The sequence below is a fragment of the Rhinolophus sinicus genome, linkage group LG03 (assembly GCF_036562045.2).
Source record: "Rhinolophus sinicus isolate RSC01 linkage group LG03, ASM3656204v1, whole genome shotgun sequence".
Lineage (NCBI taxonomy): Eukaryota > Metazoa > Chordata > Mammalia > Chiroptera > Rhinolophidae > Rhinolophus > Rhinolophus sinicus.
The window spans coordinates 82,420,203-82,444,760 of NC_133753.1; the positions used below are offsets into that span (position 1 = coordinate 82,420,203).

Sequence of the window (24,558 nt, forward strand, 5' to 3'; positions counted from 1 at the left end):
AAAGGATAATTACAGATTTTTTTCAAAAAATTTTAACGTTGGCAAAATAAAGGATTCTTTAGGAGCAGCTTTTAGGTAAATGTTATGTGCAGCAAAACACGCAAGGCTGGAATACATTAAGACAATGACAACCTCTCTTCAGTATATGGCTTGCTATGTAATGTGGTAAAGATAACTGTATTTTAAAATGGAACCCACATACAAAATGTTAGAACCTTGCCCTACTTGTGTTTTCCTGCTAGCTCCTTCTTGTGAAAGTGAACAATTCTATAATCCAATTTGAAATAGAAGTTATGTTGATTTCAAGATAATCACTCAGTAACACTTGTTAGAGCAAAGATACACACAGGCAAAACTTGAAGTGCTACTTATTAGTAACATACCATCTACAGTTATAATCAGATATGATTTTTAGAGATATTTCTTTTAAAACTAAATTGAGTCAAATTTTCGATTCCATAAATGAATTACAAGCTTTTTTCTAATTTTTCCTTTGGGTTAGATAATTCCTTGGAGTAGTAATTCCTTCTGTTCCTTCTTTCCCACCATCAACTTGAAGGAAGAAATTGGGCATGTCCCCTGGAACTTCTTCCAAAATTGCATTGGTATAAGTTAGTGTTATAACCTGGAATGAATTCTTCAAAAATGACCCCTCCATCTGTTACCATACTTCAGGTCTTTATGCATACCTGCAAATCTGTCAAGTACCTCACAGCTGTGCAACTCACACTATAGAAAATAACTTATAATGAATTAGCTACTGGGATTTTTTGAGATGTACTAATCTAAAGCTTAGGTCAGAGAATCTCTGTAAAGCCACTATCATTTCTATTGCTACATATATTCCTAAACCACATGCATCAGTGATCTTAAATCTGCAATATGCTTTATGTAGATGGCAGAGCAGTATGGAAAACATAACATCCAAATTTTCAAACCTATAAGCATGCCAATTTTTGAAGGCTTCTTGTTTTGACCCCTCTCAAAAAAATGAATAAAAAAGAAAAACAGATGCATTCTACATAAATTCATTTTGGCCAATAAAACAGACATACTGTATCAAAACCTGTAACCTTCACTCCAGAGTTCGCATGCAGCATAAAAAATTCATGGATAGCAAATGCGATGGATCACTAAAAACACACAAACATACAAAATAAACAGGAGGAAGGCAACTCTGGCCTTTTCTCATTTCCAAAATGCTATACCTATTTCTCCATTTACAACTAAGTAAAAATCACACATGTATACAAGTGTGTCCATTGGCGGAAAGAGCTTTGTAAGTCCTCAAACTTAGGCCCAATATTATAATAAACATAAACTAAGAGGAAAATCTGAAGAAAAAAACAGTAATGTATTTCTTCCAAATGTTGAATACCAGGTCCTAAATCATAACTGCAAACCAGTTACATTGCTTCTCATGAGTATATTCTAAAATAAGCCCTAAATTCACTGCATTTCTCTTAATATTTCTTGACATAAGTAAAACCTTAGCTATGCTGTCCAAAATAATTTTTTCATTACATTTCAAACTCAATATTAATAACAGAAAATTTCTTACTAAGGCCATTCTGGGTAATCTGAGGGTTAAAGGATTATGCAATGCAATGTTCAATATTTTTTTAAATGAATATTTTTTTAAGTGAAAAAGAAATTCTCTTAGCAGAATTCCTATCTGAAAATTCTAAAAAACAACCAATAAAACAAGTCTTTGAATATAACAAAATTATTATTTCGCAAATTTCACCATAGACTATATTAACGTCCTCATGAATTATAAGGACATCAGACACTTACATCAGTTTAGACTACTAGCATAAACAAAGCTGTTTTTAAGTTAAATTAGTCTTAAAAAGTTATATATTCTATCACTCTATCGGATAACTCAGTCATGGTAAAGAATATGATAGTTTTAATGAGAAGAATTAGGTTTGTTTTTAAAGGAAATACTGAATTAAAGAGAAATGTAAATTAAAGTCAGAAATATAATTGTGATTTGTTTTTCCCAATGCAAGTCATGAAATTAAGAAATGGAGAATACAAACTTTAAAAAAAATTTTTTTGCAGGTAAAGCTGTGCTTATTTCAAATGTCTAAATTATTTTCTGTTCCTCTTGAATATATATATATATATATATATATATATATATATATATTAAAATTAATGCACTTTCATTTTTTAAAACAAATTTTAGGTTTATAGAAGAATTGAGTGCCAAGTACAAAGAGTTCCAATATGTCCCCGTCTCCCCAACCCCAATTTCCCCAAATATTAACACCTTGCATTAGTGTGATATATTCTTACAATTGATGAGCCAATACTGCTAGTGTAATTAAGAAAACTCCGGTTTATATTAGGGCTCACTCTCCGCATTGTACATTCTGAGTTTTTGACAAGCGTGTTATGACATGTATGCACAACAATGCCATGTATGACATATCGAGTAGCTTCACTACTCTGAAGTCCCTCTATGCTCCACCTAGTCACCCTCCTCCTTACCCTGCTCCCCACCCTCCACTTCCTGGCAACCAGTGACCTTTTTAGTCTTAGTTTTCCCTTTTCCAGAACGTCATATAGTTGAAATTATACTTATGTAGCCCTTTCAGATTGGCTTCTTTCATTTTTCAATATGCATTTGGGGCTCCTCTGTATTTTTTCATGGCCCAATAGCTCATGTCCTCTTATCACTGAATTATACTCCATATGCGGATGTACACAGTTTGTTAATCCACTTACCTACTGAAGAACATCTTGGTTGCTTCCAAGTTTGGGCAATTATGAGTAAAGCTGCTATAAATATTTGTGTACATGACAGCTGGATCCTTCGGTAAGACTATGTTTAGTTTTTCATTTTTTTTAGAAACTACCAAACAGTCTACAAAGTGGATGTACCATTGTGCATTCCCATCAGCAATGGGAGTTACTAATATTCCACAACCCTATCTGCATTTGGTGGTGTCAGTATTTTGGATTTTAACCATTCTAACTGGTGTGTAGTGGTCCTCATTGTTTTAAGGGCAACTTAATTTTGAATCCTACAAATTAAACCTACAGATATACCTGTATATAAGTATAAACTATAGAAACATACATAACTTTATTGTCATTTTTAATAGCACAAAATTAGAAATAAACTAAATATCCATCTTCAAGATACAGGTTAAATAATGGTACTTCCGTGTAATGAAACCTGATACAAGAAGTTCAACATTTTCTGATATGCAATAATCTTTAAGATATATCCTTATAACTTGATTTCACCCGCTAGCACTCTCTTCCATACTCCACACTTCACCACTATGGCCTCCTTATGCTTCCTCAAATACCCAACCACACTCCTGCTCCACTGCTTTTATATTTTTTCTTCTGCCTAGAACACTCTTCCTCTAAATATCTGCTCTCACTTTATTCAGGTCTCTGATCTTAAATCACATGATTACACAGGCTTTCATTGACATAGATAAAACAGTCCCATTTCCTCATCCTATACTCTCTTGTCCCTTACTTACCCTGATTTACTTTATAGCACTTACCACTTCCTGGCATGTTTACTGGCTTGTCTGGTTTATTATATGTCTCCCCAACACTAAAATTGTCAGCTTCAGTGGAATTTATTGCTTTGCTCCTACCTGTAGCCTCAATGCTTAGGATAATGCTTCCACAGTTGAGTACTTAAAAAATAATTTTTTTCATTTCAATGTCTAAAAAGCTATAGTTCACAACAATGTATACATATTATGCTATATGTCTGTATATGCATGAAGTATCTTTAGAAGCATGCTCAGGAAACTGGTAACAGGGGTTGTCTCTAATGAGGTGAACTGGAAAGGGTGGGGAGCAGTGATGAGGGAAAGACTTACTAAAATGTACGTATCTTATCATAGTTCGAATTTTAAACTAAATTCACTTAAAACATAAAATATTAATTTTAAAAATTTAAGAAAATATATGTCCAAAGAATATCCTAATTTAATCTGCTGCTGCTTTTAGTATTTTCTACCTTTATGCAGACACCCTTCTCAACAAAATTTTTAATACTTTAACTTTTTATTTGATAGGTTTGTTCAATAAACAAGCTAGATAGGTTGTTTTAACAGGTACCAAAGTCAGGTATTAAGATGAATATTTTACTCATTATATGCTTTTGAAAAATTAGAAATATGTCAACATGTTAACAATCATTACTTATTAGTTAGCTAATGGGTCTTTATGATTCCTTAAACTTTACTTTCCACATTAAGTATAAATTACTTCTATAAAAGGAAAAAAACATTTTATATATATATATATATATATATATATATATATATATATATATATGGAACTTTAAAAAAAGATTCAAGTTTTAATTAAGTAAAACTAAGTAAAATTTTAAACTTAAAAGACAATTCCTTCCTAACCAATACACAAATATTTTCTGTAAATGTGGTAATAATATAAAACAAAGAAAGCCATTTCAAACGTAATCAATATCTAACCAAGAATTTCAAAAAATGGTTCTATATCAAAATTTCTAAGTATTATATTAATTTTAATCTATCAATATCCTTTTTCCTTGTATCATTTCTTATTCTTCCTGCTTGATGTCAATATAAGTCTGTGCTTATTTTACTGGCAGAAAACAATTGCGAAAACATAATTATTCTGAAGGATTTAAACTAACCACGATTTTAAGACTTTTAAAATCTTTAATTTCCCTATTCTCTTTCTATCTTTGTTTCTTCCTTTAGAATGTAATCCTTAACACTGTAGAACCCATCATTTTATAGATGACATATCCTTACAACAGCGGTTTTAAATTTCTTTAAAGTTAATGCTTGCACTGATTACCATTAAATACAGGTACATTCCCACAGGAAATTCTCCTTCCATAGAATCAGACTTTAAAGTCTAAAGTAACCTGAAGGAATTTTGTTTCAGGCATATGAGATATTATTATTCCCATTATACAGATGAAGTAAATAAAGCCTAGGGAAGTTCAGTAAATTGTTCAAGGTTATCTAGCTATTTAGTAACGAAAGAGAGTGAAAAAAGAGACTAGGACAAAGCTCTCTGGCTTTTCATTATAGCACTCTGTCTACTACAATTCAGACCAAGTTATAAATCTGAGAGGAAAAGGAGTAAGATGGTAGCTAAGTCCACAGTATGCTGAATGTTCCTACATCCAGAAATTCGTCCCTTCATTGTTCCTTTGTTGCTATTCCCAAGATTATACAAATTTCTTTCATGTATGTTAAAAGCAGCAAGGAACCTAGCAATAGACTCCACCTTGGCCTCAGCTGTCTTTGGAGATGATCTAAGTATGTAATTGTAGCACTGAAAATCAGCTGCCCTAATTCTCCATATTTGTGAGTATATTCACTTAGAAACTATACCAGTTAATGCATGAGTTCTGGAAAGTGAATCAGAGTTCTATTTCTTCAATTCTGTAAAATAACAGTTTAAAATTATTGATATCTACAGTGAAATAAACTACATAAAAACAATAATGTAAGATAAATCTTAAGAGCATAAAGGAATAACACAGCATGCCACTGGACACTGAGTACTACTGAAAAAAATGTTTCGCTATAGAAGTGTTTCACTTAACAACAAAAGTCAACTGATAAAAAAAAAATCTGTACTTTCATACATTGTTACTAAAGACTATAAATGGATTGCCCTGGATGATTCTCATGATTTTATACAGTACATACCAACAGTTTTTTGCCGCACTATACTCCTTGCCTTTTCAGTTCCTGGGGAACCAGTGGTTGTTGCACTTCTCTGTCTCATTGGGGCCTGGCCAGGCTGATCACGACTCCATCCTCTAGAAAACGACTTGTCAACTGAAACTTTCTGAAATTCATGTCCAACTCCTAAAAATGTAGATTTGCAATGTTAGTATACTATCACCTGATGAATAATCTCTTCAAATTATGTGTCACCTTGTCTCGGAGTCTTAGATTTACTCATAAAGTAACAAAATAAAATGCTGTGTACTGCTTCATTAAACTTCATTTTATGTAAAAATCATATTACTAAACAGATGCAGAATTGTTAAGATACACTGCAACAATAAACTATTATATAAATCCTTTGCCACCTACTTGATTCGTAATAGAAATGAAACATTTGGACAAGCAAAAAAGATAGGAAATAAGCTAACCAAAAGCCATCCTCTGGTTGAAATTACTAAATCTCTACTTGTCAATACGTCATTTAAGAAAAGAATAATCCAGGAAAAAGTAGGCTGGTCACAAACTTACGATCCTGGACTATTGTTAAGTATGAAATGTGACTCAGATCTGATCTCTAGGTAGCAACTAACTATTAAGAATGAAAAGTACTAACAAAGCAAGGATCATAAAAACATGTATTAATCATATAATCTCTACTCCTTTTTAACATTAGATACACAGTCCACATCTAATGTTTGCTTTTAGTTAAAACTAAGAAAATGTTTTCAAAATAATTTTCAAATAACTCTTTTTAAATAGAGTAACAAAAACACTGTCTTAAGTTCTGACAAAAAAATTGTGTATGATGAAAAAGTGTTTTATAAGTTTCCATATTTAAGATTCTGAATTATTTATTTAACTTTAACTAGATATGTACACAACATTTCATCTCTCCTCAAAATTACTACTGATTTTAATGTTCTTCAAAAAAAACTGCAAGGTACCTACATGTTTTATTGTCAAAATTTTTTTAACCCTCAGGGTAAATGGAGAGAATATTAAGAGAAAACATGACTTTTATCCTCACCTCTGTTCCCAGACCAACTTACTTAAATTTATATGAAGAATCTCTGTGAACGACTCTTACCTTTTCCTTTGTGCTTTTTTTGCTTCTGTTCACTCAGCTTATCCAAAGGTAAGTCACTGAGATCCAAACTATATAAATTTCTAGCTAAAACTTTCGTTAGTGTCTCCATAGTCAGTGACCACTCGGTGGCTAACTCTTCCCAATAAGTCAACGATGACAAGACTGAGAGTAACTCATCCCAGAGTTCTCGGGAAATGTACACATTTAGATTTGCTTTGATCCAGGCAACTATAAGAGTCTACAAAGATAAATAATAAGAAATAATAATGAAATATGTTCAAAATCAGATATTCAATTATTTAAAAATTATGTAAGAACAAGCAGAATAATATCCATGACTTTTTCTTGGTCAAATACTATAAAAGTAATTCATGCAATTATTAGTATCTACTATAAATTTCATTTCAACAACTGCCAAGTCTCAATATTCTAGCAATTAAGACAAGGTACCAAAACTAACAAGAAATCTACCTAAAGTTGTAACTATCCTTCATGCTCTATTGCATTAATGTTAAATAAAATGCTCTTTAAAAAGAGATAAAAGTCTCCACAATATGAACCACTGAAATTATTGAGTAGTAAACGGTTACTGAACTAAAAAAACAAAACTTACATTCTCAAATTAAAGATGGAAATCACTAACTATATAATTTGAATATTCTAAAAAAACAAATTAGCTAGTTCTGTACTTAATGAAATGTGTTTTTGAAAAATTATATGTAAACTGAAGGATAAAATTAAATTTCATGTTAAAGACACCAGAGGAAATAAAGGTGTTCTGTAATTAATCCAATCACAGAATAAAAAATTTATTCATAAAAAGATTAAAAACTACTGAACATGTACCCACCAATTGAAGAAATAAGTCAGAAAATAAAGGGTTTTTCAAAAGCTGAACTCTATAAATTTTACTAAGGAATTCACATAAATTTACCATATTTTGCCATGTATAATGATCACTTCTTTGCCCAAATTTGTGAGGGAAAAATAAGAATGCATTTTCCTTGGTTGTACTAATTCAGTATCTATATAAATATTTTAAATTCTTTTATTTATGTTTATGAGTTAAAATTGTTAACTCTAGAACTCAATAACTATATCTATTACAAAATAATACCCTGGAATACGATAACTGGTTTTGTTGAACTTATGACGAACTTGCAACAATGAAGAATTCTTGGCCTTCTCTGATGCATAAATATTGTATATTTGTTACTGGTACATAAAATTTCTTGTATCTTGTACCTGTTCTTGTGTTTTGTAATTATTTGTTACATTAAATTTCTTGCATCATAATATGTTAAAAAATAAATGCTAACATTCCTTTATAATACAAAAAACAATACCTAAATGTAAACAAAAATTTGAATTAAAAAATTAAAACAAAAGTTTTACTCCCTGAAAGTTTGGGCCAAAAACATGTGTATTATACACAGGAGTGCATCATACACGGCAAAATACGGTATACATCAAATATAAAGGTGAAAATGAGTGGTTTACAGGATAGAACACTAGTGACCCTCCATTCTGCCTTTAAACATTCAGACTACAAAAAAGTTATTCCACATAGCAAGGTAAAATTTTGTCTTCCTGTAGCTCCCACCATTGGGAGCTAACTAACCTTCTAACAATGGGTAAATTTTAAAAAGGAAAAAAGCTAATGAAGTCAAGAGGAGTTTAATGAATGTAGCTGGTTACAAAGGATTAATCACTACCAGCACAGAATTTTAGGTAAATTAGCATATCTGAAAAAAAATTAATTTGACTGGTTATACTTATAGCCAAATATTAGATCTGAGATAGCTCTTATCTTTGACATTAAGAACTATTTTCCATGTATTTGTATTTAATGTGGCATCTTAAGAAAATATTTTGCTGTCTATTATCCAAAGAATCTACAATACATTTAAAGTCAGTACTCTATCCTCAGGTTGGAAAACAGGGTTATATATTCCTATATAAACAAATCACCACCGATATTTCAAATAAAGAAGGGAAGGGAATAAAGTCTTATGGAACAGCATGATAAGTAAAAATCTTAATTGTTTACTACTTTGTCATTATGATGAAACAACTTAAAACGAAGTCTTGTTTTTCTAACAATACCAGAGAATTGGAAACTCACAAAGCAAAAAAAAATCAGGCCATTACTCATGAAGCCTTCTGGCAGCTTTTCGCAATCATACATAAGTATGACACACAAGACATAAAAGTAAATATCATCAGCCTGTTTCAACATTTTTTTCACAGACCTGATATTACATAAGGCAAATAGCCTATTTAGATACGAACTTTAAATTTAGTTGCATACAAGATCCTTTAATATAAAATGATCTCTGATAAGCTTTTTTCCCCCAGGTAACAAGTGCAAAGCTCAATGAATCTTAAAAAAATACATATCTATCCATCTATTTAACTATCTGTCTATTTATTCATTTATTTTTATTGCCTGGAAAAGTGGTCCTGCAAGTCGACCTGCCAAGGTCGTATTTTTTTTCCCCTGGAACTGTAGAAAAGCTTGTGATGGCATCTTCAGTACAGACTCCGTGACTCTGAGCAACACAAGCAGCATCTGTTCCCTTAAAGTAAAAAAATTAATTAATGTTTCCTTCTTGCATGTTTGCTTTTGGTTAATAGGTAACTTTCAAATTAATATTTGTTATAAAAATGGTATTATCTTTCAATAACTCAAATATAAAATCTTTCAAATTTTTAGAATTCTTTGGATATTAAAATTTTAAATTCCAATAAATCTACTTTATTTTAAAACCATTTATCAGCCACAATACCCTCTTATCAAATAAAAATTTATGCAAAAGCTGATGAATTGGGGTGAAAATGTAAGGACTGCGCCCATCTCCCCACACCACAAATCAAATAGTAACCTTAGGGAGCTGTTTGAAGAACACTCATCTATCTATATAACGTAGTTCTATCTTGACGCATCTACAAGGTGTGATCAAAAAATACTGTGAATGTTTAACTAAAAAAACTTACTACAGTAAAAGACATATTGCCATTAATCCCCCTCAAAATACTCCCTCCATCTTCGAACACACTTATCCCATCGTTCTTGCCACTTTCTAATGCAGTTCTGTAAGTCCTATTTCGTGAGTGTCTTTAGTTGCGCTGTTGTGGCTGCCTCAACATCTTGAATCAATTCAAAACGTTTACTTTTCATGGTGATTTTGACTTTGGGAAGAGCCAGAAGTCACATGGTGAAAGATCATGGTCACTGCAGCATCACCATAAACTAATTTTAACATTTCGTGTTTTTCTTTAGCACTTGTTTGCAGTTTGAAACAAAATTTCATGCGTTGTTCGTGATCCATGATTTACAGCACTATTTAATAAACACCTTCTCTCACCCATAGCTCACACCTGACTGACTGCACCGAACAAGTTGAAACTTGTCACACACTGTTACTAAGGTTCAAAGCACCACTTCCCCTATTGAAGATTCCTGCCATTCTGTTGGATGGCACTCGGCGGCAGCATTCACCGCATTTGCTGATCACACCTCGTACCTTGATCCATCTTTACAACATGGAGAACAACCACATATCTAGAATTGTACCGGGTTCAATTTCAAAAACTACATAATTGAAGATTAATATTAATAGATCACAATAAGCCTGATGAGCAATCAAGGCCAATCAGGCTACTGACTCTTTCCATCCTTTTTAGTTTGGTCATTTTTTTAACCTTTATTCTCTTTGGGTACTGCAAGTCAAGCCAAATCTGTATTATTTTTACCTTGCCTCTTTTTCCTAGATGCTTATTATTAAGACCATAAAACTATTGTATTTGCACTTAACAATTCAATCATATGGGGAAAAAGGGACTGACAAGATTTCAGTTGGGTTTATAGCCAAGCTAACAGCTCAAGCCCCTATCACAGGCCCCTCCTGTTTGTCGACCCATTCCAGGCATAGCAATACATGGAACAATCCATGTGAGAAACATGGCAGAGTCAGCAACAGATCTCATATCTAGATGTCATGGTTTTTCTGAGAAGAGCAGAACCAAATAGAAAAGTATCACACAATGAAAAACATCCTGAATTTATTAAATGCATGCACTCATTCATAAAATAAAAATCAAAGTTGCCACATTTGTAATCCTAGGCTTCTAGCTTAGCTATATGAAATGAAAAACTAGTTGAAATCAACAACACATGCAATCAAGTACAGATTTCCAAATAAATCTTATCTGATTTGCGGTCAAACGAAAACTCAATCACATATCAGATAAATCTTTCACTTTAATAATAATTATTATATTATTAATAATTAGTAATTATTGTATTATTATTAATACAATAATAATGATTTTAATTCATAGTCTTGTAAACGCAATGAAAATATGTAGGTAACCTCTCATCATGCTATGACTTCAAGGGAATATATAAAAATTAAGAAAAATATTCTAAAATTGTGTTCCACATAGTAAGTCTCTCACTTTAATCTGGCTCAAAAGCATTGATTCAAAGTATATACAAAAAGAAAAAAGGAGGGAGGACTAACAAAAGAATGATCCAAAGTAGTATAGCTACAGGCTAATTATAACTAGGGCTCTGAAGTCAGAAGGATCACAGTTCAACTCTCAGCTGTGTGAACAAGGACAAGTTATTTAATCTCTTTATATCTAAGAATCACCATGTAAAATAGAGATATTATAGCACCCTCACACAGTGCTACAAAGATTATGAAAGAAAATGAATGTAAAGTGCTTAAAATGATACCTGGCACAGAAAAGTGTTCCAAATAAGTTAATAACAATAACTACTTCTAGATGTAACTATATTAATACTGTGAATAATTTTCTCAAAATAAAGCCATTTTTTCCCCATGCTCTTTCATCAAGTACTTCCACTTTTTAAGTCAAAGGAGAAAAATTCTGTATGTATAAGGATGTTCATTGTCCTCCCCTCCTCCAAAAACAAAATGAAATAACTACATATCCATCAATAGATAACTGGTTAGACAATTGTGGTACATACATATGGCACAAAACTATATAACTGTGTGTGTGGTTTGGTGAGTGAGCTTTTGGGCAACTTTTATTTTCTTTTTAAAACTTTTCTTTGTTTGAATTTTATAATGAACATGTATCATTTTTCGAAAAACTAAAGAACAGCTCTTCTCATCTCCCCAAAAGGCCTATTTTTCCATTCAACTAAACAAAAATGTATAATGTACCAATACTATATAAGGTACTATGCTAAGAAATATAGGAAATATGGAAACAAGACAACCAGTATATACCTTTTAGGGCCTATCAGTTCAGTGAGATAAACAGACATTTATACAAGTAATTTAGGGATTAAGACAATTTTGGTAAGAACTATAACAGAGATACAGACACAGAATTAAAAGAAATGAGGGGAAAAAATATAAGGGTATGTGGAAAAGGGAAGGTGGAATGTAAGGATGGTTATGGTGACAATAAGAAAAGATGGAAGGCATTAGACATTGTAAAGAAAAGTTCACATTGTGCTCAGGAAAGAGCAATTTGATAAAACTGGGAGGCAGATTCCCATCCTGCAGGGTGGAGGTCAGGCTTGAGGAAGGGCTGGAAAGTAGGCAGGGACCTGACTGTACATGACCTTGAGTGTCAGGTTGAGTAATTAGGCATTCATACATTCAATTCATTCATACATGCATAAATTCATTCATTCATACATACATCCATGTATTCATTCCTAGGGACACGGGAGGCCATTACATGTCCATTTTAGAAAGATAACCCAAGGGGTCTTGTGGAAGTTTCATCAAAGACGTTGAGATAAAGTGAAGGAGAGACTATAGTTGTCATTATGATTATGATATAAATTATATTTATTTATCTACTCAATAATAGAAGTCTCTACAATGTTGTAACAAGCTCGGTTCATAGACACTAATCCTCTAAAAACTCCTATATTCATACACACAATATAAAAAACATAAAGAATAAATATTTTTACCAAGTCTTTTTGTTCATTGATACTTGCACAACCATGAACCGATAAATGTTAAGAATGCGTTTACACATATCTGTGTGCTCGTCCAGAAGACTTTTTATTTCATTTGCAGGTTCAAGAAGAAATATATTTGATGAGTTTATAATAAACACCTAAGACAAAAGAAATCATTAGCCATTCATTACAGCATTTCAACAGCAAATTTTTTATTCAAAGAACAAAACCTCTTAGATGCTGACAACTGAGTGATCTATAACAAACTTAAAAACATAAGACTGTAGATTAATTCTAATTCTGCTTCTACCACCAGCTTGATATCTGAAATTTAAACTCATTAAATCTGTGTATTTTTATGTTTATCTAGACAAATATTAAATTATTTGTCACTCCCCAAAAACAAACCAAGTGAAAAACAGCATTTTTTTTAAAATTGAGAACTTTAATAACCCTATCATTGTCATAAAATGAAAAGAATAAAACATATAGTTTAGAATAAAAATATCTAAATCAAGAATTTTCTGAATGAGTTGTACAAAGCTGTCTATCCTCTTTTTACATGTTTATTGGCTATGTATATATACCTGTTTTAGTAATAAGACTGCGTAAACAGATTGCATATTATAGTACTACTAACGAGGATCTATCAATATGTATCTTTAATTAAATTCATTATAATCACATAATTAATTGTATTTTGTTATTGAAGACAAATTATTATAATGACAACAGGTCTGTGCAAAGGCCTTTAAGACACTTTGAAGAGAACTTTATGTCAATTGTAAACCTAGGACATTTATATCTTCTATACCCATAATTCTGATTTAAATCCCCTGGATAAGCTATTAACACAATATAGTTGTAAAATCATATGAGCAGACTATTAAGTTAACTGTAAAATAATTAAAATAGAACAACAGCTGACTCTGTAAGCCTAGCAACAGTGACCATGAAAAGCAAGAGAGAGGCACAAACATAGAAATAAGGACATAACTATATATCCAGTACAGAATATTAAAATAGTTCAGTGGATAACTTTATGCTAATAACTGAAAATTTAATAAAATAAGTTATTTTGTAGACAAAACAGAAATTGCCAAAACCGATTCAAGTAGAAATAGGAAAGATGCATACATTAATTCCACAAAAGAAAGTGAACTGGTAATCAAGGTATCTGATCCATCCCTGAACACCAGGCCTAGACAGCTTTATAGGCACAGTTTTGCCTAACCTACATGGACAATGATCCCTATTTTATACAAACTGTTTAGAGACAAAAAAAAAGGAAGGAAAACCACCCAACGTGTTTTTATAAAACTATAATCCCACTATCAAAAACAGACAAGGACTATATAAGAAAAGTAAATAAGAGACCAATATCACTTATGAACATATAGCCAAAAATCTTGAAATAACAATAACAATTCAAATTGAGCAAAGTTGGAACAAGTCCTGTTCATAGACATAGACACTAACCCTCTAAAAAAACTAATACTTTATGACTGAGTAGTATTTACCCCAGAAATGTACGAATGCCTTGACATCAGAAAAATCTATTTGTATAATATACTCGATCAATAAATTAAAATGAAAAAAAAGCACGATTGACACACAATGTATGCAGAAAAAGCATTCAGCACTTATTCATTCTTAAAAAAAAACATTTAGCAAACCAAGAAAAAAGGTAAAATTCCGTAATCTGAGAATTGAGAAAGAGCATTTCTCAAGAACTATAACAAATGTTGTAACAACTGAACCTGAAAAATACTGCCAAAACCAAGAACAAGATAAGGATATTGAGTATCACCTCATTGTCCTGGGGGACCGAGCGGACACAAAAGAAAGTGTGTGTGTGTGGTGGGGGGGGAGGGTAGGCGGGGGTAGAGAATAAATATAAATATGAATGATTGAAAAGACAAAACTGAATTTTGTAGCAATCTGTGAGAAAAGCATTCCAGACCAAAGGAAAAGCAAGTTTAAAGTACCTGAGGTAAGAAACTGCCTAGCATATCTGAGGAACAGCAAGGAGGTGAGGAGGGGAAAAAGTGGTGGGAGATATGCTGAGAAACAGAGCATGTGGAACAGAGCTTCTCACACTGCCATAGCTTTCTTTCCCCAATCTTTTGCAGAACAATCCTATTGCAAAATATAGTTTAAAATGAACTAACAGGAAAAAAGAAATGCAAAAATACATACAAAATACAAACCCAAAATTTCACCAGAATCAAGAGATAGTCAACGGCTTGGTTTCTAAACTCTTATTCTCAATTTTTATAATTATGTTGTGGGCCAGCATTAGTCAGTCTATGGGTCATACCCTAAGGAGCAATGATATAAATAAAGCCTTACAGACCATCAGAACAACTTTTGCTTTTATATGCTTAATGATAATGGAAAACTAATGGAGGATTTTAAGCAGAAAAATGATACAATCTGACCTACATTTTACAGGATCTCTCTGGCTACTATTTTGAGAATATTACCAGGGCAATGTGTGGGCAAGAACAGAAGCAAGAATACTAATTAGAAGTTTACTGCAATAATCCAGATGAAAGATTATGGAAGCTTGGACACAAGAGGTAGCGTGTGTACTGAATAGTAGTCAGATTCTGCATACATTCTGAAGGTTGACAGGATTTGTTGTCAAATTAGATGTAAGATAAAAAGGCAGGAAACAAGATGGCCTGAGCAACTGGAAAACAGAGCTGCCATTAAATAAAATGAAAAAAAACTGCAGGAAGAGCAGATTTGTTGAGCAAGTTTTAGACGTGCTAGTTTGAGATGTCTATCAGATAGACATCCAAGGGAAGATGCCAACTTGGCATTTGAATATTAGTGTTCAGGACCCTTAGAGTTCAAACGAGAGGTCTCAGACCAGAGACAGAATGTGGAAGTTGCACTATATAGATAACATTTAAAGATACATGACTGATGAGAATAAGCATAAGTAGAAAAGAGATCCAAGAACACTTCAACAAGAGCCTTGGGCACTTCAACAAGAAAACGTCAGAGAGATATGGAAAGATCAGTAAAAAAAAATCAGAGATATAGCCAGTGAGTTAAGAAGAAAACAGAAGGGTTTGCTATTCTGAAGGCCAAGTGAAAAAGGGTTTCAACAGGGAGGGAAATGGTCTACTCTGGAAAATGCTCCTGACGAGTCTAGTAAGATTAGGACTGAAAAATGTCCATTTGATTTAACAAAGTGAAAGTCACATGTGGCCTTGATGAATAGTCTGATTTTAAAAAAATGAATGAATATAATTAATTCGTACAGATCAATAAGAAAAAGACAAACAACCCAACAGAATAACAGAAAAAGCATACGAACTGGCAATTCATAGATGAGGAAAAAAATGCTCAATTTCAGTAGTGATGAAGGAAAGGACAATTACAACAGGGAAACACAAATGTTAAAAAAAATAAGATAACATTTCATACATGTAGGAGGGGCAAAAATTAAAATCTGACTATACAAGTAATGGAGAAGCTATAAGGAAATAAGAACTCAGAAACGCTACTGGAGGGGATGTCAATTGTTATAACCATGTTGGAAACCAACTTGGCAATAATAGCAAAGTAAAGCTGAGAATGTACAAATCCTCCAACCAAGTAATCCACTTCTAGGTTCATATTCTAGGGAAGTTCTCCCACATGTGTGAAAAAATACATCTATAAGAATATTCAATGTAGCACTATCTGGAATAGTGAGATATTGGAAACAAGTTAAAAACCATGAACAGAAAAAATAAATCAGATGTGAAATAATCATAAATTACAATACCACAAAGTAGTTAAAATAAATGAACTATGGCTATGTATCAACAACAAATCTCAAAAACATAATGGTTAATGCAAAAAGGAGTCCATATGATAGTACACCATGATAAAATTTAAATAAATTTTTTAAATGTCTAGACAAATAATAGGTAATGTTTATCAACACGTATACTATAAAGTGAAAGTTAAGGAAAAAACAAAATTAATATGGCGTATGATAACTGATAAATGTGGGTGGTGAATTTATTACATTTAAAAAATTATACTCTAGGGGCAGACGGGTGGCTCAGTTGGTTAGAGTGCGAGCTCTGGGCAACGGGGCTGCCAGTTCGACTCCCACATGGGCTAGCGAGCTATGCCCTCCACAACTAGAATGAAGTCAATGAGCTGCTGCTCAGCTCCCAGGTGGCCAGATGGCTCAGTTGGTTGGAGCGTGGGCTCTCAACTACAAGGTTGCAGGTTCCACTCCCACAAGGGATGGTGGGCTGTGCCCCCTGCAACTAATAACTAACAACGGCAACTGGATCTGGAGCTGAGCTGCGCCCTCCACAACTAAGACTGAAAGGACAACAACTTGACTTGGAGGAGTCTTGGAAGTACACACTGTTCTCCAATAAAGTCCTGTTCCCCTCCCCCAACAACAAACTTAAAAATAAATAAATAAATAATAAAAATAAAAAAATTATACTCTACACTGAAATACTGAACTATATTCAAAATATTTAATAATTATTTTATTTAAAAAAGAATAGCCAAAGAGTGACCAACCTGCAAAACCACCTGGGTACCAGCTCGTATGTTTTGTTCTGTGGCTTCTTCAGAGGCATTATGAACATCTTGGTAGGTGCCATTTTTTGCCCAAGTGCAATTTCGAACATGATCAGCAACACTCATCCCATTTTCCTGAAGCAAAATACCAAGTTTTTCATTTTTCATTAAGAATGCTATGACATCAGTGAACTGAGGAAGTAAACTGGAAATTATTGGATCCCATCGCTAAGCACCTTCTCAAAACAGAAGATGTCTTATTACAAAAGCATGTATGTTCACTGTAAAAAAGGTTCTCATTGACAAAAATACAAAGAAAGTTAAAAAAATCATCTGTAAGGATCAGCCAGAGATTATTATATAAGTTCATATATAGAAACATTTTTCTATGTATCTAATGTATTAACCTCCTCTCTGCACTTACACACTCAAGAAGGATTATGTTATTTCCAGCCTTGCAAGAGATAAGTTCTGTTCTGAAATAAATGCCAGAATCCAAATAACTTAAATAAAACAGAAAATAACTTCTATTTATTCTACTTAAGAGTAAAATTCCTGTTATCTGAAGACAGAAGAATTCTGATACTTCAAACCGGTAAGACTGCATGCAGCTTTCTGCTTGAGTTTTAGCTGTCAAAAGTCTTGCAGACGAAGGAATTCCCTCAAGGTGAAAAGTCACACAAATTTCATTCAGTGTTCTCTTTTTTTGAGTTATTCTCTAGTTTCTTTCTGCTTTTGGTCACTCGCCAATATCTTCAAATAGTTTTTAAAAAATATTTTTGTCTAAAGCTTGTAATTGTAATATTCAGGAGGTTCAGTCTAATACAAACGACTCTGCCATTACCAGGGGCAGAACTGAATTCAGCTGAGTTGCAAAAACAATACACCACGGTCAACTCTTAATACTTTTCTCTTGAGCTCCATACTCCTATGGTCAAGTATCTTCTAAACAGTTCTTCCTGAATGACCCACAAGCACCACAAATTCAAGATGTTTAAAAGTAAGTTTATTAACGATGTCCTTCCCCTTCCTACCAACTCCTCTAGCCACCTTGGCCACCAACACCAAACTTTCACTTTGAAAATTCCTGTTCAAGTGTGAATGGCAACTACCCTGGTTGCCAAAGAAAGAAAACGGGACACCTCCCCACTTCTCATTTCTCTCAGCCAATTAATCAAGACATACTGATTTTACCACCAAATCATATATCTGTTTTCTCCCTTATATTCCCATTGCAACTGCCACTGTCTTCTCTATGTCAGGTACTTAGCTCCCTTCTGAATTTTGCTAATACCTATACTTCCTAACTAGTCTCCTTGCCTCCAGAATGGCCTCCAATCTATTTTTCGCTCTGGACTTGGTATAATCCTCCTAAAATATATAATTATCAATGCCATTCTTCTACTTGTAATCCTTCAAAGGTTTTACAGCATCTAGAATGTAATCAAAGTCCATTACAAGTCACTGAACAGAGTCTAGTTCTTGCCTATCTCACATTTTTCCTATCATTCTCTCCCACTGGGTCTTAGCTACAGCCAAATACAAATATTTTCAAGGTCTCTCATATCTTTGTAGACTGTATTCACACTGTGTGGTTCCCTTCCCGTTTGTTACCTGCTCTTCATATTATAGTACCTCCTAAATGATGCCTTCCCTAAGCAGTTAGGTATTCCCTCTTTCCCACTCTGGATCATAGCAATAACTATATACTTCGCATATTTGTCTTCTTGCTAAAATGTAACTTATGTGAAGGTAGAAATAATGTCTTTTCATGTTTATATTAATACCTCCGACACTGGTTCTCAATGTGGGCATTACCATGTTTTATAGAACACTCTGAAATTTGTGGGAGTGTTCTGTTGTCACAAGTATTTAAGAATACCACTGAAATTTTTAATGGGATGAGCCAGGGAATGCTGAACATACTAGTAGGTGCATGACAGTCTGCACATACACAAACTGTCTTGCATTCAGCCTCTCCTTCAAATGTTTCACAGGTACTATGTGAACAAAAACACCATTTATAATTTTCTGAATCTATAACAACTCTATTTTATAATTAACACCAAATTTTAAATGATTTTTTAATATATTGAATTCATCAGAAATATAAATCAATGAATGACTCTATCTTTTGTTTTTGGTTCATTCCATTAGCAAGAGTTATTGGCATTTTGAAAACTCACATCTCTAATGGGAATATTGGTTGTAGTAGCTGAGTAAGCAGCAGAACACACCTGTACAATACACCTACATCACCCTGCATTTGGAGCTTCCTTCTTTCCTGCCTGCCTCTGATCTCTTTCAACTGTTTGTTTGTTAAATTATATATGTAGACAGATTATATTATCTATCATTTTTATTTAAGGACAGTAAATGACACAGGGTAGGATCAGTACTGAGCTATAAACTCATGACAAAAAAATTGGGCAAAACAAATTATTTTGACTGATAGGTTTATCTTCTAGCTTGATGAAAAACTTGGATATTTTTATTAGTATATAACAAATAGAACTGTAAGTATTATTTCATAATTTACATGGTTAATTTTATTTACTTCAATTATATTCCTTACATTTTTCCCTTCTTAGACATAGGGGAGATTGCTCTACATATACCAGTATATATCATATATATACATATATATTGATTCATTGAATCCCTGTGGAATGTGGCGTATTTATTCATAGGTTAATATCCTGATAAATTCCATTGATGATGTTAAATTAACCGCAGGTGAATAAACATTACCAAATTGCTCCTATCTAAATTTGGCAAGATACATGTCAATATCAGACTCCAAGTTTTGGTGAGAACCTGACCTATGACAAGAGTCAAACAACCAAAGTATAAGAATTCATTTAGGCTTCTAATTCATTTAGGTTCCAATAATAAAAGGAACCAGTGACCCAAATTCTACTTCCACTCTCTTTTCTCTCATCTTTTCCTCACTGTGAGTAAACTCCAGTCTTTCTTATCACAGACCAACTTATTTAGCAGATCAGGATGCTTTTTTTTTTATTCTACAAAAATTTCCAAGAAAGAATTTACAATATTCTGATTTGTGCTGGGTACCCAATCCTAGAATAAGACACGCAAGAAGGAATTGTATTTTAGTAATCACTCTAAGAAGTACGTACTACAACAACCATTTCGATCTAGTACCAGTTTTGAATATTACACTTTTTATTACAGTGTCTAATTTTAATCTAGACAAAGATATAAAGAATCAGTATATAACCTCAATATTTATTTTTTAAATTGTGACATCAAAGAGCTTTGGGATAAGGTACTGAGATAACTGTTACATTATCTAAACTGTAAAATACACTGAAAGGTAAGTATACTTTCCCATTTAGTAAGTGTATGTGTATTAACACATTATTACACTTTTGTGAAAATCTAATCTAGTAAACGTATACTAAAATATGTAAGTCTTATCATTACCTCATCTCTCTTTTCTCCTTCTTCCATTGAAATATCATGGTCTGTAACACTATCAATGCAAGGTAAGTCTGAAGAGGAGGTCACAATTTCTTCAGGCTCTTGCATAAACAAAGGTTTTTCCTCTTGCTGGATCCATTCTTGATATACTTTTACCACTCTTCTCATAGCTGCTGCTTCACAAATCGGTAATAAAAATGCCTAGTGAAAAGAAGAGAACAGAGATAATACCTTTTACTTTGCCCCAACCTACATTTCTATCTTGTTATAAAATGAGAGACATAGACGATTTTTAGAAAAGTTAAACAATTCATTGTCAGAAAAGCCTTTTGTCTCCAAATAATTTGTAAATACACTGAGACAGAAATGCTTTTGGAAGACGGACACTGATTTCAAGTGCAAGGAGCAAAGGTTTGTTTCACGGTACTATCTGTCTCAGCATAAAAGTGTGCCTTGTTTCTTGAAATACCTGTGGTAAAACAAATCTCAATGTAAATACAACTTTCCATAATAAATCACATTTTGTAACTTACATTGTTGTTGTTTTAGGTTACTATTGAAATACATTTTGATAAAGATTTTAATTGAAAAATAAAATTAATTCTGACTCCAAGAATAAAAAAATCACATGAAACAAAGCAACTTAGCTTTTCTAAGCATATGGAAAAAAAGGTTACCGCTTTCTTATTTCTTTTTATATATAATAGTTATATAAGTTAAATAATAAGACAAATACTTAGCAAATTAAAAGAAATTATCTGTTATTCTTTCCTTTAGGTATTTTCTGGTTGCCTTAACTTTTAAAACAAAAGTACATATTTCCTCATCACAAAAATACTACATTTCACAGAAAAAAAATTTTATACAATTCAGACATGCAAAAATAAAACAGTAAAAATATTCTTAATCTCAACATCCAAAGTCTTTTCCTTAGGCATGTTTGTGTTTATGTGTTAACATTTTTACTCTACTTTTTATTTACAAAGAGAAATGGAATTGCTTTTTATTTTTAGTTTTACATCCACTACCTATTAACTTCAACTCTAAAACTTAAGATCTTTACCTAAAACCTGATAACTCGGGAGTTATCAGTACGTGTGTTTAACAATAATCATGGGGTCAAATAATTTTATCGGTATGAAACTAGCCAAGAAAATCAGTTTTTCAAGAGAATGATGTAAAGTTACTATGTAATATCAACAAGATATTTTATATTGTTTAGTAGTCATCCTTTTATTAGGGTGGTGCAAAAGTAATTGTGGTTTAACAGGTTAAAAACAATTGCAAAAACCGCAGTTACTTTTGCACCGACCCAATATTTGCTGCTATTGATTCCCTAGCAACTACATTACTACTTTTCTCCATCTAACAAACCCATTCTTAAATTCTCACTCTCATATTCCAGCAGCTTAATGGTCAATGGCATGATTTTGATCATCACTGCCTGGTTGTAGACTATTGTACAAGTGCCGCAACAGCTCAGGCTTCCTTAAAAAGGTTCAATTTAAATTAAAAAAAAAAAAAAGGTCAAATAATCTCAAAGAAGTTTTATTCTCAGATACTAAAATATTAACTTATTATTATTTTTAAGTAGCATGGGAATTCTGTGTATTTTCTGCTCAGTTTTGCTGTGAACCTAAAACTGCTCTAAAGATTAATTTTTAAACAGCATGGGAACTCTGTATTTTTTGCTCAGTTTTCCTGTGAACCTAAAACTGCTCTAAAAATTCATTTTAAAATTATTTAAAATATTTTAAAAAATTTTAAATATTGGTAATCTCCAGAACTAAGATATTTATTATTGTATAAATTGTCATACTATAGCCCAAGTGGCTTGATGAATTTACTGAAGACCAGAGTGTATATAACCTTTGTTCTCACAGGTCCCAAAATTTGATTTACCAACACACTAAATACAGATCTTGAGGAAACACTGATATTAGCCATGGCAAAAAACTGACACATGAAAATCAGAATGTCAATTTATAAACTTACAATAAGAAATATTGTCACAGAAACCAGAACATTCAAATCCACATATTGGCATCTTATCCCTCTGTGAAAAAGCACCACTCATAATCAGACATCAATTATTAATTGATAATAAGGGAAACTATAACCAGAGGCAGAAATATTAAAATCTCTCTGTAGATAGATATACTCGTATATGAGGTCATCTCCAGTTTTATGGTCCTATGACCATAAAACTATATCATAATCAGAAAACTACATGGAGGAAGAATCAAAACAACAGGATACAGAAAAGCCAAATATTTAATGCTGTTAGCTTAAGAAAGAAATAACCTGGTATTCTAGTAACCGGGTTTTCTAATAATGGACTTTGCCAATGGGATCTGATTTACTGATAGCTAAGGCTCTCTTCTTCAGTGACTAAACATTAAAAAATGCTGGTCTCTAATATTCTTTTAATATGCTTTCGTTATTACCCAACCCAGATCAGGATGGACATTCTTTAAGATTTAATCAAGTACAGAGAGCATTTAGCTGATCTGGGAATTTTGTCTCCTTAAAGCTGTGGTTCGCATTTTGGCCTCAGAACCTGTAACATACTATATGTTAACACAAATAACACAATGTCTGAAAGAAGAGTAGCACTGTTTTACATTTTTGCATATCTCTTTAATATTTAGCTTAATAGAAGACAGTTGGATTCTCATATCTGCTTGCTTTAGTATTCAATCAGATACAATATCACATGTCAGGTATCCTCTGGAAAACTTCACTGTACACTTGTGAAAGAATGAAGAGTGAAAAAGGTCAATAAAATCGTAGTATTGTAATAAAAATAGTTCTGACCTCATGGAACTGAAAACGTCCTGGGAACTTCTCAGAACTTACACTGTGCAATCCATGTATGTTCCTGAACCCATATATATATATATATATATATATATATATATTATATACCTCTGTATACATATATACATACATGTATGAGTATCTACACATACACATAAACAGATAAATATATATGTAAAACCTGTGGTGCTCTTATGGGTTAAACTATTGAAGTCTCACATTGTTATTCTCATATCAAAGTACTTAGGGCTCCTCCCTGTAGCCTCCAATTACTGACCACATAAAGCACACTGGGTTTCCTCATAAAATAGGGGGCTAATGTCTGGAATGCATTTATTCCTATTTGATTAGATATAGAAAAAATTTTTATCATTTCAAATGATTTGGGCATTTACGCTTTATAGTTGTATCTCTGTTTTAAAGACACACAAAAAATATACTTCCATCTGAGATAAAACTCACAATCATTACATCACCTCTAAAAAGATACCATATGTTATATAATTATCTCAAGACTTAGCTACTAGAAATACATGTTAGATCTCAGCTAGCACTGACAAAATGCCTGTCACTCAACAATTACTTAACTTCTTGATTCATTCAGCAAATATTTAGTTGATATATTCTCTATGCCAGGCACTAAGGATACAATGATGAATGAGTAACAGAAGTATTCATGGTGGATAGCAGAAAGATCAAAATTAAACAAATACTTTTTAAATAATTATAAAACTCAGGAGAGGTACTATGAAGAGCAGTTTTCAAAAACAGCAAAAAAGAGGTACTTATTGTGTGTGTGTGTGTGTGTGTGTGTGTGTGTGTGTGTGTTTGTACGCATGCAGGTGCATTTGTCTGTCTTTTGGTGGGTGAGGGTGGTGAGGGCAGTCATGCAAAGGATACTGTTGTATAGTCACATTTAAGCTGTGAGCTAAAGGTTGTTGAGGAGCAGCCAAATTAAAAGAGAAGAAGAGAAGGGTAGA

At 32.6% G+C, this 24,558-nt stretch overlaps 1 protein-coding gene across 16 annotated transcripts in view; it reads right to left on the reverse strand.

Annotated features, from left to right (window-relative positions):
- The window catches only part of RALGAPA1 (Ral GTPase activating protein catalytic subunit alpha 1), a 212,429-nt gene that overhangs the window by 136,547 nt on the left and 51,324 nt on the right, over window positions 1–24,558 (reverse strand). For all 16 annotated transcript variants that reach the window (XR_012494845.1, XM_074328151.1, XM_019750426.2 and 13 more), the window contains exons 11-16: window positions 20,762–20,959; window positions 17,315–17,449; window positions 12,776–12,924; window positions 9,257–9,386; window positions 6,808–7,045; window positions 5,697–5,858 (exon numbers count right to left, since the gene is read on the reverse strand). Coding sequence is in view for 15 of the 16 variants with exons in the window: in XM_074328151.1 (XP_074184252.1) it covers window positions 5,697–5,858; window positions 6,808–7,045; window positions 9,257–9,386; window positions 12,776–12,924; window positions 17,315–17,449; window positions 20,762–20,959 (1,012 nt within the window). In the remaining variant the exon portion in view is untranslated. The remainder of the gene's footprint in view (window positions 1–5,696; window positions 5,859–6,807; window positions 7,046–9,256; window positions 9,387–12,775; window positions 12,925–17,314; window positions 17,450–20,761; window positions 20,960–24,558) is intronic.